The 20556-nt window shown below is 43.8% G+C and overlaps 1 protein-coding gene across 2 annotated transcripts in view; it reads right to left on the reverse strand.

The window, feature by feature from the left end:
- The window catches only part of PKHD1 (PKHD1 ciliary IPT domain containing fibrocystin/polyductin), a 484027-nt gene extending 464525 nt beyond the window's left edge, over positions 1 to 19502 (reverse strand). Inside the window, exons 1-6 of one of the 2 annotated variants that reach the window (XM_047795623.1) lie at positions 19363 to 19502; positions 14273 to 14408; positions 11561 to 11638; positions 10288 to 10432; positions 6972 to 7080; positions 2789 to 2846 (exon numbers count right to left, since the gene is read on the reverse strand). In XM_047795623.1, coding sequence (XP_047651579.1) covers positions 2789 to 2846; positions 6972 to 7080; positions 10288 to 10432; positions 11561 to 11638; positions 14273 to 14324 — 442 coding nt within the window. In that variant the 5' untranslated portion in view covers positions 14325 to 14408; positions 19363 to 19502. The remainder of the gene's footprint in view (positions 1 to 2788; positions 2847 to 6971; positions 7081 to 10287; positions 10433 to 11560; positions 11639 to 14272; positions 14409 to 19362) is intronic. The other variant, XM_047795624.1, reaches the window with a different exon arrangement.
- Between the last annotated feature and the right edge of the window lie 1054 nt (positions 19503 to 20556).

A 20556-nucleotide genomic window follows, 5' to 3' on the forward strand; every position in this document is an offset into this window, starting at 1 on the left:
CAGATCCTTAACCCACTGAGCCACCAGGGAACTCCTCATGCATATGTTTTTTAATATGAAGTGACTTTTATATGCAGTCATTGGATGGGAACCTTTGTTTTGGATGAGTCCTAAAACAATGGGAACCTTCCAGGAAGTATGGCAGCAACTTGACCGGAGAATGGGTAGAAAGAGACCTTAGCGACTTAGACAAAGTTCATGGAATTGGAAAAAGCCTAGAGTCTGAAGGTCTCTGCTACTATTACCAGCTATCCAAATAATTCTCCTTCATTTTACGAGGGCTAAATTGTCAATTTCCTGGCTTTGTGGGGCATGATTTCTAACACTGACGGGGACAGTTTTAAAAACGAATAACAGGTTATTCCTGGTTTCTATCCAGGAATCACTGTGAGTTTTTGTTTTGTAAAAGAAGCCCCAAAGCAGCAGATAAATGGCTCGGCCAGGCCACGTGCCAGGAGATTCTGCATCACAGTAGAGGACCGTTAACCACATACAGGAATTCACCTGCTCGCAAAACATCTTTCCTGTCCCCACCACCTCCTCCATCACCCTAGCTGCTACTCTGGGCAGGCTTCCCAAAGGAAATGAGAGTCATCGCCTGGAAAGTGATTTCAAAGATGCAACCGTGTGGATCCTGCCTGGAGGGATCACTCCAAACAGCCCCAGCCACCCATTGTTCTCCCAGAAGGTGAAGGAGACAGCGTGGGGAACTCAGAGTGGGTGGAAGAAATGTGCTTGACAGTTCTGGGGGCCAGCTCATGCCCCATGCCCCATGCCACCCCTCCCCCTAACAAGACTTCTGCCACCCAAAGGACCTTTCAAACACAGGGCAGTGGGGACACAAGGAGAGAATGTGCCTTTCATAGACCATATCTCATAAAACATGACCGCATCTTGATTATTCAGACAAATGGAAAGAAACAGATCTGTGACCAACCTGCACTAATAAGATAATGCCAAATTCATACTATTCAGGATGTAATTTTTTTGAGGGCTGCACCTGGGGCATGTGGAAGTTCCCAGGTTAGGTGTGAAATCGGAGGTGCAGATGCTGGCCTATGCCACAGCCACAGCCACAGCAACGCCAGATCTGAGCCACATCCGCGACCTACACTGAAACTTGCAACAACACTGAATCCTTTACCCATTGAGTGAGGCCAGGGATTGAACCTGCATCCTCACCAACACTATGTTAGGTTCTTAACCCACTGAGCCACCACGGGAACTCCAGGGTGTAATTTAAATACACACATACATCATCTGTGTCTATACACACACACCAAAAGTACGGACACTTTTCAGTGACTCGAATATTCATTTTGACATTCTCGAACCATTCAAAACAAAGTGGTTCAGTTATGCATATACACACACCCATTCTTTTTCAGATTCTTTTCCCATATAGATTACTACAGAATATTGGATAGAGTTCCCTGGGCTATACAGCAGATCCCATTGGCCAGGCATTCCATATACCACAGGCTGCATATGCCAATGCCAACCCAAGTCCATCCCTCCCGCCACCATATGGGAATAGAATCTGAAAAGGAATGGATATATGTGTATGTGTAGCTAATTCACTTTGCTGTACACCTGAAACTAACACAACATTATAAATCAACTACATTGCAAAAAATAAATTAAAATACAAATTCCCCCTCCCCCAAAACCCCACAATGATATCAACTTATGCATTTAGATGCAACCACATGTAAAAGTGTAGCAACTTGTATTCCCATGCCTATGCCATCTGGAAAACCTGAAAAAATGAAACTTGAAAAAGATGTAGGAATTTGTCAAGACTCAGACAGCGAATTGTATATAATCCTAGCTCGATTTGTTACTTAATTTTAGGGGGCAGGTCAGTTGTCATCCCTTCTTTTACATCCACCCCCTCCAGTGTTCTCCCTCTCTCCTCTTCCGTCCTCTGGGTCTTTGCATATCTGCATGCTCTCTAACTAATAAGCAAAGCCCCAGGATAAGGACCAGGGTTACTGGCCTTCCAAGTGGTACCCAATACTGCTCAGCTCCGAACAAAATGTACATGCACCCTCTCTTGATTCGGATGGTCCGGGTTCAGATCTCAGCTGTACCACTTATTAGTGGCATGACTTTAGACAAATCGCTCAACATGTTGGTACCTCATTTCCAAAATGGAAAGAACTGTTCTTATATCATCAGATGCTGTAAGGATCTAATAAAAATAAGCCAAAAGCTTAGAACAGAATCCAGCTCACAGTAAGGGTCAATAAAGGTTTGTTAGTATGTGGATGATTATAAAGTTAGGAGTGACAATGTCTATTTCCTCCATTCTATGGAAGCACCTGGTTTCATCTTGCTGGGCTGTTTTGTTTTCCATGTTAGCATTCCTTTGCCTTTCATTGAAGTAATAGAGTGAAATGCCCAGAGGTGAAACCAAACCTAATTAAAAATAAACCAGAAATTTACACTTATTTTCCAAATAGCATCAGAGAAGAGGTTAAATTTTCCTACTTATGGACCATCCACCTGGGTGGAAGAGTTTTCCACAAGCTTTGGCAAAAGGATTCATATGTATTCTTCACTGAACTTTTTAAAATTTTTTAGTTTTATGGCTGCACCTGCAGCAGATGGAAGTTCCTGTGGCAGGGACTGAATTCGAGCCTCAGTTGCCACAACACCAGATCCTTAACCCACTGCGCTGCTGGGCCAGGGATCGAACCCATACCTATGTTGCAATCGAATTCTTAACTCACTGTGCCACAGTGGGAACTCCTATTTATTCTTATCTTAAGAGGACATTTCTTACCTGGAACTCCACTTGATGGATTAACTTGGTAAACAATGGGTGTCTGTGCCCTGGAAAACTGTTTAGAAAAGGTTAACACAGTCAGTATTTTATTAGAATATCACAACCACACACCCAAGAAGCCTAAGTCATTCCTCACACAGCATTTGTCTAAGACAGCAAACGGTTATGCTTCCTCAAATCCGCTTACATCAATTTCTTTTCATCTTCATGATATTTCCATGAAGCAGAGATGACAGATATTATTATAGTTCTTCCACAGATGAGGTCAAGGGAATCTGATCAAGGTCATGTGTCTCCCCTGCAACCATATCGCCCACACCTGGGCAAGTCTGTTTCTACTTGCTCACCTGTCATAGCAGGGAACATGTTTTACAAAGGAAAGTTAGGCAGACCATGCTTTAAAATACCATTTTTTTAATTTCACGATTGCAACTTGATATCTTGGGGTCCTGAAGGGTTTTTTCCTAGACAAGAATATGATTACTTAAATGGAAAGGATTGCAACTTCAATTATTATCAGCCAGCACCTTGGTAGGGATTAGCAAGCTACAAAAAATTGGAAGTTGAAGAGACACACTAGGGAGCTTTGCTTGGGAAAATGAAAGGTGCCTGTTGGGAGGAAAATGATTCAAATAATGCAAGGAAGAGTTCCCATTGTGTCTCGGCAGATTAAGAATCCAACTAGTAACCATGAGGATGTGGGTTCGATCCCTGGCCTGGCTCAGTGGCTTCAGTGTTGCTGCAAGCTGCAGTGTAGGTCGCAGACACGGCTCAGATCTGGTATTGCTGTGGCTGTGGCGTAGGCAGGCAGCTGCAGCTCCGATTTGAATCCTAGCCTGGGAACTTCCACATGCAGCAGGTACAGCCATAAAAAGAAAAAAAATAATAATAATGCAAGGAATGAGCAGTGACATTGCTTTCCAAGGAGGAAACCAGCATTGGTGGGAGAGACAGGAGCCTGGGGAAGCCAAGGGCTGCACTCCAAGTCACCTTGTGATATCCTCAGCCCCTGAAGCATGTCCTCTGCTAACCATAAATCGTAAGCTCCAGAAAGGCAGGGACAATGCCTGGCTGAGTCGTTGGCTCTATCCCTGTGCACAGCCTGGTATGTAGAAGACATTCACATTTCCGTGAATGAATGGAGTGGCCCCACCTGAGACAATGGACACACTGTCCGGAAGCAGAAAAGGAAAGGAGACAGTTCCAGAAATTTGATCTCACCTATAGGCCTCCAGGTTAGTCCCAGCTTAGAGCCTTGCAGTCAGGGCTGCCATGAAGAATCATAAGGATGGACTGACCCAGCTATGGTTTGACCCATGTGCTCCTGACTCACCCAGGAAGACACAGGGTCTTCCGCTCCTGCTCCCCACACCCCCATCCTCCTCTAACCTACCATGCCTCCCATTTGCAAAACAAAGACAGCGGATCGTTTGGCTTGGTCTGCTTCCAGCACCTGGGATTCCACCTCACCAGGGAAAAAATTCACTACGGAATAACTCCGCCGTTAATCAACAGCCCTAATCAGACATCCAGAAGCCACAGACATTTTAACAAAGCTGGTGGCGGCTTGGCAGGTGCAGGGTTGAAGTATTGATCCACATGACTGTACAGTCTGTGCTCGAGGCTAGCTTCCTCCCTTAGAAAATTGTTCTCAGAAAACACGCACAGTCGAGGGGGTCAAAATAAGAATGCTGTGACCTCACAGGTTGGGAGGTGGCTCTGTTCTCACCAAAGGATAAAGATGAATGCAATTCCACATGCACCTGCCAAACATTCACTCCCCTCCCCCCAGCCTCCTCCTGCACCCAGACCTCCATCTGCCCCTGGGAGGCCCTTCATAACCTTGTCATTTCCGTTGACACTTTACCACAGGAGCTTCATGAAGGAGAGCAGTGCTTGCTGCCCCATATCCCAGATTTTAGAAACTGAGCCAGGAGTTCCCATCGTGGCTCAGTGCTCAAGGAATCCAACTAGGAACCACAAGGTTACGGGTTCAATCCCTGGCCTCACTCCATGAGTTAAGGATCCGGCGTTGCCGTGAGCTGTGGTGTAGGTCACAGATGTGGCTCGGATCCCGCATTGCCATGGCTCTGGCGTAGGCCGGTGGCTACAGCTCCGACTGGACCCCTAGCCAGGGAACCTCCGTGTGCCACAGGTGCGGCCCTAAAAAGACAAAAAAAAAAAAAAAGGAAACGGAAGCAGCTGGAACAACCAAGTCCAAACCAAACAAGAAAACACACCTCTCATTTTCCGACTTGAAGTTTAAGGTCTTCCGCTCGGGCTGTGAGCCTCCCACCTGAAGCGGGGGTGGGGGAATAAAGGGACTTCCTTCATTAGGCTTCCCAGTTCCTCAGAGTGTGTCGCAGAGCAGGGTCAGGGCACAACCTCAAAAAGGGACTTCACTTGTAATTCTCTCTGAGCTGACACAACAGAACCTGGTCCTTTGCTAAGAGAAATGGGCCTCTGGCCACCCACCAAGCTAGAGACAGGACAACACGAAAAATTAATGAGCTTCCAAATCCAGCTTCCCACATGCTGATCCCCGAGCCCAAGTGGGGAGGGCAGCAGCCAGGTGGGGAAGCGGGGAAGAGCAGAGGATGAGAATGATAAAGCCACAGCCAGCAGCTGCTTGATCAACCTTCTGTGAGTTGTTCAAACTCACCAGTGCCTGCAGCAGGGTCTTTGGAGTGGACTGATGAGGAGGAATTAATTTTTAATACTCGTGGCTCCCCGAGCCCCCGTCCCCAAACAAAGAGAGACACCGTGTTTCCTTCAGCTCTGAAAGCCTCTCATTAACTGCTCCCCTGATGCTTTTTCATCAGCTCACCAAGCTAGTGGAACCAACCTAAGGACTTGCTTTCTTTAATGTGCGATTTTAGGCAACACTTCTCTTCCTGCCCCCCACTCCCCTTCCCAATCTTTTAATAAGTAAGAAAATGACTCTCAGGGGTGAAAGGAACATCAAAACCAAGAACAGCATGGTGCTGAAGGACCATGCTTAGCCATCGCTCTTCTGTTTTATTCTCTGAGACAGCGTAGGGGTGGTGGTGCTGGTCTTCATAAGAAAGAATTTTTCTTTTTTTTTTCTTGGTGCTGCATATGTGCAGCAGCAAAATTCTGGACGATTGTCTTGGAGTGAGAAACAGTTTGTTCAGTATGCATCAATGGCAAATTCCAAATTCTAAAAATAAATGCCCTAATCAAATGGGGATTGTATGAGAGATGAATTTAAATGAAATCGTGTTCAAGAGGGATCTTAGAACAGCTCTTAAACAGAGCTCTTAGAACAGCTCTTAAAACAGCTCTTAAACAGAACAGCTCTTAAACAGAGCTCTTAGACCAGCTCTTAAACAGAGACTCCCCAGGGAAAGTACAACTACAGCAAGAGCCTTGCCAAACCACTGCCTTTTATGGAAAGTCTAGAACCTCTGCTTTCAGAAATTATTTTAGTGGAAAACCCAATCTGAAATGAAACATAAAATGAAGCCCCAACATAAAATTAATGCATATAGAAGCTCTAAAATAAGCCAGGCATTGGTTCATAAACTAACTCTCTCTCCCTTTCTCTCTCTCTCTCTCCTTGCTGTTTGATCTTTCTGAGCTTGAAGGAGAATTCCAGCAGCAAATGCCCTTTCCATTTAGGATTGGAAGAAGAAGCAGAAATCAACTGTGAAGCCAGGAGGAAGGTGGAACTTGGGTCCCTGAGTCCCTTCACCTGACTGAGACTTCAGATGATCCCAGATGTAAAATAAAACTCTGATGCAGAAAGGTCATCTCTCTGGCCCCTCCATGGACTTCTGCTTAAGTGAACATTTAGATGCAGGTTTACATCTTGGTTCCGTCAGTTATGACCTGGACAATGTGGGCAAATTATTCCATCCCCTTGAGCCCCAGATTGCTCGTCTGTAAAAATAGGATAATAAAAAGCTACCCCATAAAATTGTTGTGAGCATTAAATGAATGTGCATAAAGCACGTTGCTAGAGCCTGACATACACAGGCTCTATATTTCCGTTCATTAGGTTCATCTCAGAAACCCCATAACTATCATCCACCTGCCTTCTCACCCTGGCAAAGCAGCCAGCACCACCCCACCCTGCTGATTGATCACTCGCTCATCCATAGGGCAGGCACACCCTCAGACCAGGCAAACTCACATTCCTCCACCCTTAGGAACCCACCTTGAAAGTGCAGCTGTCTCCTGGTCCTGGACTTGGACTGCCTGCCACCTGGCCCCCAGACTGCACTTCCAGGTAGTACAGACCCTCATGGGCTTCAGACAGCAGAGATCTGAGGGCAGAAAGTAGAAATCTTTGTGAATCAAAAAAAAAAAAAAAATGAGATCCTGCTGTATAGCACAGCGAACTATATCCAGTCACTTGTGATGGAACACAATGGAAGATAATGTTAGAAAAAGAATATATATATATATATATATATATACACACACACACACACACACACACATATATATATGATTGGGTCCCTTTGCTGTATGACAGAAATTGATAGAACATTGTAAATCAACTGTAATAGAAAAAATAAAAATCTTAAAATAAATACATTTTTAAAAACATGACTTGCCAAAGGTGGCAGCACCATTGGACCATCGCAAATGCCCCCCTGCACTGGTGAAACAGAGCTACCCCACGGATCTGGAATTTCACTTTCACCTCCTCTACCCACTCATCTACTAGACTTTAAAGATTGGATCCTTCAGCAAAAGAAGTTGTGAATGTTTAACTGAAAGTGCCTAAAATTTTAAAAATTCTGCCATATTTCTCAAAATCATAGGTTCACAGGATTTTAAGAGTCGGAAGGGACATTGATTGATAATCTCCTCCAGTTTCCATTTTTTAAAAAATGAGAATTTCAAATAGATTAAGGGAACTGGGCATGTGAACACCACAACTGAAGGGTACTTGAATCCTAGGCTTTTTCTGATAAAAGGCATTGATGTTATATGTTGCCAAAAATTCTTGACTTAATTATCCAGCAGCCCATAAACACTCCATCAAGAGAGATCTTGATGGATATCTCTATATCTTCTTACTTCTTTTCATGAATATCACAGTGACTTCTTCGCCTCTTTGAGGCTACCATTCATTCTGATTTTTATGAAAGGGAGGAAGGAGTTAGATTTTAGAAGTTTCTGACTTTCAATACTTCTCCTAAAATCTTTAGTATGATCTTAAATATTTAAATCTGCACTGTCCAATATGTTAGCCATTAGCCATATGTAGTTATTGAGCACTTGAAACATAGCACTTGAATTGGCTAATTTCAATTAAGATATGCTGTAAGTGTAAAATAGACACTGAATTTTAAAGACTTCGCATGCCAAAAAGGATATAAAGTATCTCATTAATAATTTATATATTGATGCCATATGAAGTGACAATATTTTGCATATGTTAAATTAAATAAAATGTATTATTAAAATTAATTTTGCCTCCTTCTTTTGACTTTTTAATGTGGTTACTAGGAAATGTTAAATTGTATTTGTGGCTCACATTGATGCTATAATACCTATTCTGGAGAAAGCAGACATGTCTTTTTATGATAATGAAGATGATAGCATTTCACTGATGATAAAATGCACATTTTCCAACATTTGAATGTTAATTGAATTTGAATACTCATCGTCCAATCAATGAGTACATTTAAGAGGGTAATATTTCTTTTTTTCTAAAAAGATGATATAAAATCAATGGTGAGGAGTTCCCACTGTGGCACGATGGGATTGGCAGTGTCTCTGTAGCACCAGGACACAGATTCAATCCCTAGTCTGTGTGTTAAAGGATCTGGCATTGCCAACAGCTTCAGCATAGGTTGCATCTGTGGATTGGATCTGATCCCTGACTTGGGAACTTCATATGCTTCAGGGTGCCAGAAAAGAAAGAAGAAAAAAAACATTAATGGTGAGTTCCCTGATGGCCTATTGGTTAAGGATTCAGCCTTGTCACTGCTGTGGCACAGGTTTGACCCCTGGCCCGGGAACTTTCACATGCCACAGATGCAGCCAAAAATAAATTAATTAATTAAATAAGATAAAATCAGTGGGGCATTTTGTTTGTTTGTTTGGGTTTTTTGTTTTTGCTTTTTAGGGCTGCACCCTCAGCATATGGAGGTTCCCAGGTTAGGGGTTGAATTGGAGCTTCAGCTGCCAGCCTACACCACAGCAGGGCAGGATCCAAGCCACATCTGCAAACTACACCACAGCTCACAGCAATGCTGGATCCTTAACCCACTGAGTGAGGCCAGGGATCAAACCTACAACCTCATGGTTCTTAGATTCGTTTCCACTGCGCCATGACAAGAACCCCCAATGGGGCATCCTAAAAGCACTAGTAGATTGGGATTGAGGAGACAGAACATACAAATCATTAGAGCTGTTACTTATCTCATGGCAAGTTCTTGCAGGAACGCTATGCCCAAATATATCATAAAACCTAAGAAAAACATCTCTACCAATAGTAGTGCTATTAGGAACTTTAATTCAATAGACATCTATTGAGCATCTTTTACTCCAAGATATTGTGCAAAGCGTCATAAGGATTACGAGGGTAGGCTGATCATACCCTCTGAACTCAAAGCACTTAATTTTGCAAGGATAAATCTGAAAAGTGGGCAATGGACATAGTGCCATGGGAACCATAAGGCTGAAGAAACAGGGCCACTAAGTTGTGCATACCATGTCTTTTTGTAAATTACAAAAAAGTCCTCCCTTCGAGAGGATGAGCTGCACCAAAAAAATGTATGTGTGGTATACACACATACATACACACATATCATGCCGGTGAATTGCTATAAGGTGCTCCTTCCACAAAGCCTGGATTTCAGTTCCTACTTGTCCCCATTTCAAAGAAAGGAAGGATTACACTCAGATGGTTTTTCAGGGAAGAGGTGGCATTTACAATATCATTGGTTCAACAGAGACGGAAGGGGGTACTTTCTGAAAGAGGGAAGAGAAGACAAAAGAAAATAATCTTTTTTTCCCTTAACCAATGGTCCACTTTCAGGCAGCATCTTAAGTCACTAAAGAAAGAAAGAACTAGTGTAAACTTTCAGGAACCAACAAAAACTTAAGCAGGACAATGGATTATCTGGAATCCTATAAAAATCCTATCGAACTCAGCAGACAGAGGATGAAGGCAAATTTCCTTTCTAACTGGTTTTTAGTTTATGTATAATTATTACAATCATGACTATCCTAAAAGAATCGATGGCAAGATGGCCCCATTTTTTGAACTCTTAATAAAAATAGAGATCCTTACCCAAAAAACTCAGAAGCATAATCTAGCCCCTTCTTGTAAATATTTCAAAATTCTCAGAAACATTTCCCTTAATCTCATCCTCCCTTAAGCCCCAAAGCCCTGATAGGGAACCACACCGGTCATCACAGTCATAGAGCAGGAGTTGCTCTAATTTGCCAAGACTAGATGGGACAGCAAAGCACTCGTCCCATCTGGTCTTCTCCTTCTCGGGCAGACGTACCTGGTCCTGCACATCACTGCTGGCAAATCCAGGAAGAGAGGAGAGATGTCACAGGGGATTCTGGGCAGCGCGGGCACAGCCATATTCACCAGGTGGATCTCTAGCTGAGTACCATTGGCCGGATAAAGGAGACCCAACTCCAAACCTAAACACAAGGGGAGCTGAGCAGAGTTGTGATCCACACAGGGTAACATGAAAACATGCCACAGGGGGCATGGGGAGGCTCTTAGGTTGACCTAAGATTAAAGCAATACCCCCCATTTCCAAAGGCATTAATTAATGAGTGCTATACGAATGAATGTTCTCGTTCATGATTTTATTTGAAAAAGAAAATTATTTCTTGAGGTCCATCTTCCTAAACCAGGAAGGAGTTTTCCGGCCCTTCTGAGAGTTTGGGGTTAGATACAAATTACTACACTTAGAATAGATAAGTGATGAGGTTCTCCTGTACTTATCTATCTGTACTCCAGGGAACTCAATCCAATCCCTTGGATAAAATGTGATGGAAGATAATATGAGAAAAAGAATGTATGGGGGGGGGGTCACTTTGCTGTTCAGCAGAAGTTGACTGAACCTTATAAATCAACTACACTTTAATAAAAAAAAGAAAATTTTTTTAAAGGATTTCCCAGGAGCTCCCATCGTGGCTCAGTGGTTACCGAATCCAACTAGGAACCATGACGTTGCGGGTTCAATCCCTGGCCTTGCTCAGCGGGTTAAGGATCCGGTGTTGCCATGAGCTGTGGTGTAGGTTGCAGACGTGGCTCAGATCCCACGTTGCTGTGGCTGTGGTGTAGGCAGCAGCTACAGCTCCAATTGGACTCCTAGCCTGGGAACCTCCATATGCCAAGGGGGCGGCCCTAGAAAAGACAAAAGTACAAAGAAAAAAAAGACAGAGAGAGAGAGAAGTTTCCAGCCCTGAAAGTTCTTCTTTACTGTGGAAGAGATGGATACACTGAGCCCTGGCTTAGAAGTCCCCACATGCTGGATTACCAACAAGGAAAATAACCAAGGTTCTGGAGGTCGAACTGCCAAGTTCTATGCTATGTGTATTTCATCTCATTGGGGTTCCTGGAGTACCACCCCACCACTTAGGACAAGGAAGTGGACCCAGACTCAAAGTGGCATGATGTGATCTTTGCTAGTGGGCATCTAGAAACACACAAGTCAGTCCGTTGGTTCCAACTGCCAGATCTTTTCTATCTCTATTCTTAGAAAGGTAGAAAATAGAAGACTCATATTCTTTAGGATGCTGTAGGAAGACCTCACCTACCATCAAAAAAGACTGTGATCCATGTTCCCCCTGCGAGGCTGCCTTCTTCAGGTTCAATGCGGACACGCAGACAAGACACTGGGAGTGAGCAAGAGAAACACTGGCTTCAATGTACAGATTCAATCCACTGGCTTCCCCAATGTTCTGAAGCCAAACAGCATTCCTCAGAGTCACCAAAGGGGCTTGATACGACTCAGAGCACCTGGCTCAGCCCCAGAGTTTCTGGTTCAGTAGGTCCGTGGTCCAAGAATTTACATTTCTGATCAGGTGCTGCTGGTGCTACTAGTCTGGGGAACCACATCTTCAAAACTCCCGTTTTAAGGAAAGTTCTGACTGATCTTCTCACCCTAGATATCCAAAAACCCTGTGTTCACCAGGACAATCCTGAATGTCCACTTCCTTTGGAAAAAGCCTCAAGGATACATTTGGTTCCTACTGAAGCTGTAATATTTCTTTAATCAGGTGGTCTTTTTTTTTTTTTTTTTTTTTTTTTGCTATTTGCTTTTTAAGGCCACACCCACAGTATATGGAAGTTCCCAAGCTAGGGGTCTAATTGGAGCTGCAGCTGCCAGCCACAGCCACAGCAACCTGGGATCCGAGCTGCATCTGCGACCTACACCACAGCTCAAGGCAATACCAGATCCTTAACCCACTAAGCGAGGCAGAGATCGAATCTGCAGCCTCATGGTTCCTGGTCAAATTCATTTCCGCTGCCCCACAATGGGAACTCCTAGGTGGTCATTTTTAATTGTCGCCACTTGTTTCTTGTATTTCCACTTCCCAGAGAAGAGGAGAAACTTCTAAGAGTTGCCTCTGTTTCAATCCTCTTGCTCAGAACACCATCATTTCTCCTTTTTGAATATATGATCAGAATGACTCCCTAAAAACATGCAGAATTTTCTATATTGTTGCCTTGCCTGCTCAGAGAGGGACCAAAGCATGAATTAGCACTGGAATTTTTTTTAAATGTGAATTTATGTTCATTAGTAATATTGGACTCTAACTATAGACTTTAAAAATGAGTTAGATCCTTTCTCTAATCTCTGAAATAGTTCTCATATGAAAGGAATTATTTATTCCATTTAGATTTGGAGAAATTCACCTATAAGACTGTTTTGTGTTGGTAAGATTTTTTCCTTTTAATCCAGTTTTTAAAATTTTCCTGTCTTTTAGCTTTTAAACATCTTCTTTGGTCAGTTTTTAAATTTACATTTTCCACCACATTCAAATTTTTTAATTTATTGGCAAAGTTATTCATGACATTCATTTGATGAATCTTAAAAATTCACCTAATGGAGTTCCCTGGTGGCCCAGTGAAGTAAGCAACTGGTATTGCTTACTGCTGTGCCTTGGGTCGCTGCTGAGGCGCAGGTTTGATCCCTGGCCCAGGAAATTCTACATTCTGTGGAAGCTACCAAAAAAATTCCACTGTATTTGTAATATTTTCTCCTTTATGTTTCTTTTAGTATTTATTTGTGATGTCTTTCCTTTTCTCAATTAATTTTGTCAGATATGTTTGTTTTCTTATTCAAATAATCAGTTTTTTATTTTTGGTAATATATATATTCCCTTCGTGGCTCAGCGGTTAACAAACCCGACTAGCATCTACGAGGATGCAGGTTCTATCCCTGGCCTTGCTAAGTGGATTGGGGATCTGGCGCTTCAGTGAGCTGTGGTGTAGGTTGTAGATGTGGCTCAGATCCCGCATTGCTGTGGCTCTGGCGTAGGCCAGCGGCAACATCTCTGATTGGATGCCTAGCCTGGGAACCTCCATATGCTGCGGGTACAGCCCTAAAAATACAAAGAAAAATAAAATAAAATAAAATAAAATACATGTATATATATATATAGAGAGAGAGAGAGATTTCACATGCTGGGCTACACTGGGTTCTCCCATAGAAACTATGATCTCAGTGTGACTTTATCAATGCCCCATCTTTGACAATGCCCCTGGACATGCCTTGGCCAAAGTAAAGCCAATTCAAGGGCACCAGCAAAAATCGGTCAGCTCCTCGGTGAGGTCTAAAGAATGCTTTTCTGTTTCTATACCAGAAAAGTTAAAGGATAATCCAGGCAGGGCAAACTCTGGCGAGCCCAGGGCTTCCATGTACGTTTCCCCAGGTGGCACACTGCACAACCAAGGGTGTAAGGAATCATTCACATCAACACAATCATTCATGGCAGCCCTGGCCAGACCAGTCCATGATCATCCCTCAATGATATATTAGATACTTCTACCTAAAGAAGACCAAAAACAAATGCCATTAAAAGATACAGAGTGAACCAAATTCACTGAGAAAATTAGAGATACAATTCAAGAAAAGGAAATTTCAACACAAGTCGTCGCTAATCACTAAGACAAGATAAGCTACTCCCTTTGTGAAGATAAAGCAATAAAATTTAAAAAGAATTACATCATATGGCTCAAAAAAAGAATTATAAAAGGAAGGTTACAAGTTATTTTTAGAAGCTCTGGACTATAACAGCAAATTCCACTAGCTGTTAAAAATTAAAGTAAGTATTTATAACTATTTAATGTATAACCTCACTACTAAACAGAAAAGAAAAAATTTTAAGCAGAAAAAAAAATCAAACCAAGAGCAGACACTTCAAAACTTCCTCCCTAAAGAATATTTAAGTATCAATAAACTAGGTCTCAAGGTTATCCATTGTGTTCTGTCTAAAATCCCTTCAAAATACATCCCAACTCACCTGCCAAAAGTAGTATTTTAATGTTTGTCAGAGATATCAGCCAGCCAGTCATCTTGTCTACTTAAATCAGCTCTCTCAAAATTGCTCAGACATGAAACACATTTTCAATTTTGATTGGCGCAGCATAGCTTTTGTTCTTCATTTAAAAAAAAAAAAGGTAAAAAATTACTATCATTTCTGCTTACATACAATTGTTTTGTTAAAACTTGGGAAATTAAGGAAATCACACCAATACGACCCAAGAGCCATCATAGGGACTCACCATCCTCTTAAACTCGGGAAAAGAAGACAATCTAAGACCCTTGCATAAAATCATCACTATTTCGCCCCTCACCTTGTCCCACTCACCCAATTTATGCACGTTTGAGCTGGGTAAGTAATAATAACCTCTTTCATTAAATCATTATTAAACAAATGCTGGGAGTTCCCTGGTGGTCTAGTGGTTAGGACTCACCCCTACAGCCCAGGTTCAATCCCTGGTCTGGGAACTGAGATCCCACATTAAGTCACTACATGCTTTGGCCAAAAATAAATAAATAAATGAAAATAAAAATAAACAAATGCTTAAATTTTAAAATAAATATATTCCAAATATCAAAATACTAGTTAATGGTGGTTACAGGGGTTGAGGGTTTTCGTTTTCTGGACATCTCAGTCTTCCAGGAACCAATCAACACTAAAAGAGAAGAGTTTAACCAAGCAAATGTTAAGCAGGGTGACAAGGTAAAAAAGATAGTGCTGATGGGAACTAGGAAATGATCTTATCCTCACAGCAGAGGAGACAGGGAGGAACGAAACAGAGGAAGACAAAGCTGGACCCTCCAAACTGGACCCCACAACCCAGATTCCTCCCCCTCAATCCACAACGACTGGTCCAGGCTCCTTAAACACTGCCCTCCTTGTGCCATTCTTGTGCTTAAATCTTTCAATTCAAAGCAAAGCCTCTATCACTTCAAAAATGATGAGAAGGGAGTTCCCATCGTGGCGCACTGATTAACAAATCCGACTAGGAACCATGAGGTTGCGGGTTCGATCCCTGGCCTTGCTCAGTGGGTTGGGGATCTGGAGTTACCGTGAGCTGTGGTGTGGGTCACAGACGCGGCTCAGATCCCATGTTGCTGTGGCTGTGGTGTAGGCCAGCAGCTACAGTTCCAATTAGACCCCTAGCCTGGGAACCTCCATGTGACACAGGAGTGGCCCTAGAAAAGGCAGAAAGACCAAAAAAAAAAAAAAATGATAAGAAGGACACATCTTAGGATTTTTATCAACATCAAACAGGTGAGGGAGTTCCCATTGTGGCCCAGTGGAAACAAGTCCCATTGTGGCCCAGTGGAAACAAGTATCCATGAGGATGCGGGTTCCATCCCTGGCCTCGATCAGTGGGTTAAGGATCCTTCATCGCAGTAGCTATGGCTTCGGCCAGCAGTTGCAGCTCCGATTCAACCCCTAGCCTGGGAACTTCCATATGCAGCAGGTGCAGCCCTAAAAAGAGAAAAAAAAAAATTAAACGAGATGATAGATACATAAAGAAATTAACACATGACCTGGCACAAAGGAGATACCCACCAATGTTAGTTTCCCTTTTGGAGGGCTCTCCGCCTTGGACCAAGAGCCTTCTCTCTGATTTGGCAATCCTGCCACGGTCTGACCTCACCATCTTTCCAGTTTCTCCTTGCGTAGCCCTCCCAGGGGACACTCCCGACTCACACATCCCACTTCTGCCAAGCTTTTCTCCCCAGCGCTCCCAGACAAGTTTCTCACATATCAGCCTCTGCCTTGGATCCTGCTGGTCCTTTCTGGATTCCCTTAACACTCGGGTGTCCTAGTGAAATCCTGGCCTCCTTCAGGGCCCCACACAGGGGCTGCCTTCTCCAGAATCTGTCCCCGTGTTGGTTCATAAATTAACTGGCCTCTGTAGTTGGAGGGCAAGGAAAGACCAAAGAGGCTGACACGCCTGATTGGCAGGCAGTGGGTTGAATAAGCCAGGGAAATTTCATATGAGGCTTGTTTTGAGCAGATGCAAGGTGAGCAGATCGCCACATCTGACCTCCAGAATCTTTAAAGTTTACACCCATGGAGTTCCTGCTGTGGCTCAGCCTAACAAACCGGACTAGTATCCATGAGGAGGCAGGTTCTGATCCCTGGACTTTCTCCATGGGTTAAGGATCCAGTTGGCGGTGAGCTGTAGTGCAGGTCGTGGTCGCGCTCTAATCCGCATGGCTGTAGTGTAAGCCAGTGGGCTGCCTCTCCTATTCAACCCCTAGCCTGGGAATGTCCATATGCGAAAGGTGCAGCCCTAAAAAGCAAAAAAAAAAAAGTTTACACCGGGGCTTTAACAGGGGTTGTCACGCATTCTGTCCCAACGGTCTCAACACCACTCTGCTCTCTCAAAACTGCGTCTTTGCACACCACGGCTCCAGCGGTGGAAACTGTGTGCAGAATGTACATTTCAAGGCGGGGAGGGGGTGCGAGGCCTCCGCTTGACCGGGTTCTGCTCGAAGGTCAACCAATGGTCACATCCTCTCCAAGACTTCCTCCAGCACTCCACCCCACCGCGACCAGCTCCTACAACCTCCTGACTTTGGAAAAGTGACCATGTCTTTTGGACAAGGGTCTCCAAACGTGGTGCTCAGTGTCTCTAGTCCCCTAATGGTGACAGCCTGGTTTGTGCCTAGACAGGGAAAAGCCTGGGTTAGGCCAGGGGCAGCGTGCATATAAACCAAGGCATATTTCGAACCCATATAATTCATTTGCCAATCCTTCACCGGCTGGAAATTCCAGGAGATGATACCAGTCTGGGTGTTGTTGACTTTGGGTGTTGTTTAGAACATATAGGACTGCAGTTACTTGCGTTAACCAAGTCACTGTAGTTCAAGGTCAATCCAGCATCCTTGGCAATATGGCATCTAACCCAGGTGCGACAGTGGCCACTCTTCCCGTGTGCCCAGTCTGCTGCGATGATTTCAGTTGCTTCAGTCAGCTTCTTGATTGTTGGAGGGGGCATATGAAGGACCTACACATTCTACAGGGCCTGGTAGGACCCATGTTTCTAGGGACAGGGTGATTCTCTGCTATAAATAGTCCTGCCACTTTGTCTAAGTGGGCCTTTGAGCCACAGTAGAGGGGGTTGTTGGACCATATTCTCAATCCACCCACTTGAAAGGAAGGCAATTTCTGCTATGTACACTGTTGGAGCTTTTGCCCTATGGGGACACATCTGGGCTTTGCCCCCTTCTTGAGCTGGGGCCCAAATCCTAGGGATATTATTGCCTTCTATTGTCTCTGCCATAGTGCACAATCCATACTTTTTGGAGTCACAGACACATAAAACTCAGGTGGTAGCCCTGCTTGGGTGATGCCTAGAGTCTTAGTCTACTCTGCTAGTATTCTGGCCTTCTCCTTGGTGCTGGCTGATTTGATCCCCAGTTCCATATATGCCCTTTCTTAACCAGGTGGTAGAAGGGACAGAGACATTCTGCTATGTTGGGAAGAAAAGTCCTCCAAATCCGGAGTTCCCATTGTGCTTCAAGCTATGGAGTAGGTCACAGATGCGGCCATGGCACAGGTGTTGCCATGGCTGTGGCATAGGCTAGTAGCTGCAGCTCCAATTCAACCCCTAGCCCAAGAACTTCCATATGCCACAGGTATGCCTATAGAAAGAAAAGAAAAGAAGAAAAGTCCTCCAAATTCCCAACATTCCTACAAATGCTTGCATTTATGTCAGGTTCTTAGGGGTTGGATAGGCTGACATCTTATTATAGCTTCTGGGCCAAGGTGAGTCTTAGCCAACCACACCCTCCTAACAAATTTACAACAATGCCTGAGCCTTGAATTTTCTGCACATCTACTGCCCAACCACCCCTTTGTAGAAGTTCCAGCAAAGTCTGCAGTGTCCTGCAGCAGAAGCAAGGCTTCACATGTTAACATTACATCATCAATGTGATGGACCCATTTCCTTGATAAAATGCTGAGACCAGAAAAAATAGTTACATCGTTTCAAAAGAATAAAAGCCACCCTAAATGCCCAGAAAAAAAGAATAGCTACCAAAAAAAAGTAGAATAAATGTATCTTAGGGGTATGTCCTGATTAAGACAGTGCAATGTATAAATCACCTCTAGTTAATTCAATTCCACACACATGTATTACATGCCTAATATATATAGGGCACTGTGCTAGGACAGAGACAAAGAGTCTGTATACCTGCCCTCAAGTCCCTAGTGGATGGGATTGGAGTGGAGGCTACTTGCATTTATAAGAGAAGTTCTAAAATTTTCAGGTAGATTCAGCAGGGGGTCAAGTTACAAAATTCCCTACATTTTTACATCTACTTAGCGTTCAACTTTCAGAAATACATCTACTGCCTAGAGAAGGGTACCCAGAAGTATTTGCTACTTCTTCCAAAAGCACAGGATCTGGTTTGCTTGTTACCCCCAACAGAACGTGCTCAGCAGGGGAGAGTCTATTTTCAACCTGGCTGTGATTTTAAGCTTAGAACAAAGGAAGTAAAGAGTCACACAATGGTTTTCTTAAACCACTATGTTCAGAGCTACATCTTTTCCTCTAAAACAGAGCAATAAAATCAATAATAAATATGATTTTTCTTAATATGATTATCCACTTTCTAAGAACACACTCAGCCTCTATTTAATTCCTTTTTTTTTTTTTTCATCCTTGGTCGCCCCAAAGCATACAGAGCTCCCGGGCCAGATCCAAGCCGCAGTCACAACCTAAGCCGCAGCTGTGGCAACCCTGGATCCCCAACCCACGGAGCAGTGCCTGGCATCGAACCTATGTCCCAGAGCTCTCAAGACACTGCCGATCCCATTTCGCCACAGTGGGAACACCTCTACTTAATTCTTGTAACCAGAATATTTTCAACCAAAGGAGAGCTGTGTGCATTTGGTCAAATCTCTCTCTCCCCGCTCTGCCCTCACTCTTCCTCTTTTCCCCTCTCCCCTCCCATCCTTCCCTCCTTTGGGACTTGGAGAGATAAAGCTGCAAAGTTGCTACTACAGACCCCAGTTCCTTTTGACAAGAAAGGCAATACCTAGAAAACACAGAGAAGAGACATTTCTGAACCCCACAGTACCTTTTCAGGTTCCTCTCTCGTTGTGCCTCAAGGGAGAAATTATCTTTCTTTTCCAAATGATCTCGTTCCTCTCTATCGAGAACAGATGGCCGTGTTACCTGGTTAGAACCCAGCCTGCAGCTACCACTCAGGTAACTCACTTATGTTGGACCGTGACTCACCTAACTCGTTTTGTGTCCCGTGCCAAAGTAAAAGTTCAGAGCTAACCGTGGGACAAGTTTAATAATTAATACAAGCTACTTTGGCTTTCTCCCCTGGGTCTTTTATTCAATGACCAAAGAAAGAGTGTCTTACATTTTTCTGTACTTACTGCATGTGCCCTAGACAAGAATTTTAAGTAAAATTTTAAGTAAAAGTCCACCCAGTGAGACAAACAGGCATTCAATGTTTGAAAAAATTTGCTGATAAGCCAGTGACCAAACACAGGCCGGGGGAAAACTGCCATTAGAGAGCTGGTCCCTATTCACAGTCTCTGACTTTTCATCAAGAGGAATGGCTCTTACATGGGCTATGAGCTGGCATTCTCAACAGAGAGGGTGAGTCTAAAGAAGCAGAGAGAGTGATCTGCTCACAGTTTTGTTAAGAAAGGGCCAACTAAGGAGTTCCCGTCGTGGCGTGGCGGAAATGAATCCGACTAGTGTCTACGAGGATGCAGGTTCCATCCCTGGTCTCACTCAGTGGGTGGGGAGCTAGCATTGTCGTGAGCTGTGGTGTAGGTCACAGATGCAACTTGGATCTTGCATTGCTGTGACTGTGGTGTAGGCCAGCAGCTGCAACTCCAATTCAACCCCTAGCCTGGGAACTTCCATATGCCATGGGTGTGGCCCTAAAAAAAAGAAAGAAAGAAAGAAGTGGCCAACTATAATCTAGCCCTCTCTGTTTCTTCATCTTCCTCCATCCCTCCTGACCTTGCTGCTTTGGGCAAGCAGAAGTCGTTGACTTGTACTCATCTAGTAGGACCCAGACCACAGATCTCAGTCACTGGTTTGACTTGATGAGGAATCAGACACACAGCCAACCTAGGAAGCACCACTTTCTTATTTAACCCACATCTGACTTCTCTGACTCCATTCCATTATCCACTCCAACTCACATCACCAGCTTCCTGATTAGGTCAGTTCATGCCTTAGTGGTTCCAGACCAGAAGAAACTCTTACCTTCTTTCCTTTGGGAGAGAAGCCTCTCTGGTAGAAT

The sequence above is a fragment of the Phacochoerus africanus genome, chromosome 9 (genome assembly GCF_016906955.1).
Source record: "Phacochoerus africanus isolate WHEZ1 chromosome 9, ROS_Pafr_v1, whole genome shotgun sequence".
Taxonomy (NCBI): Eukaryota; Metazoa; Chordata; class Mammalia; order Artiodactyla; family Suidae; genus Phacochoerus; species Phacochoerus africanus.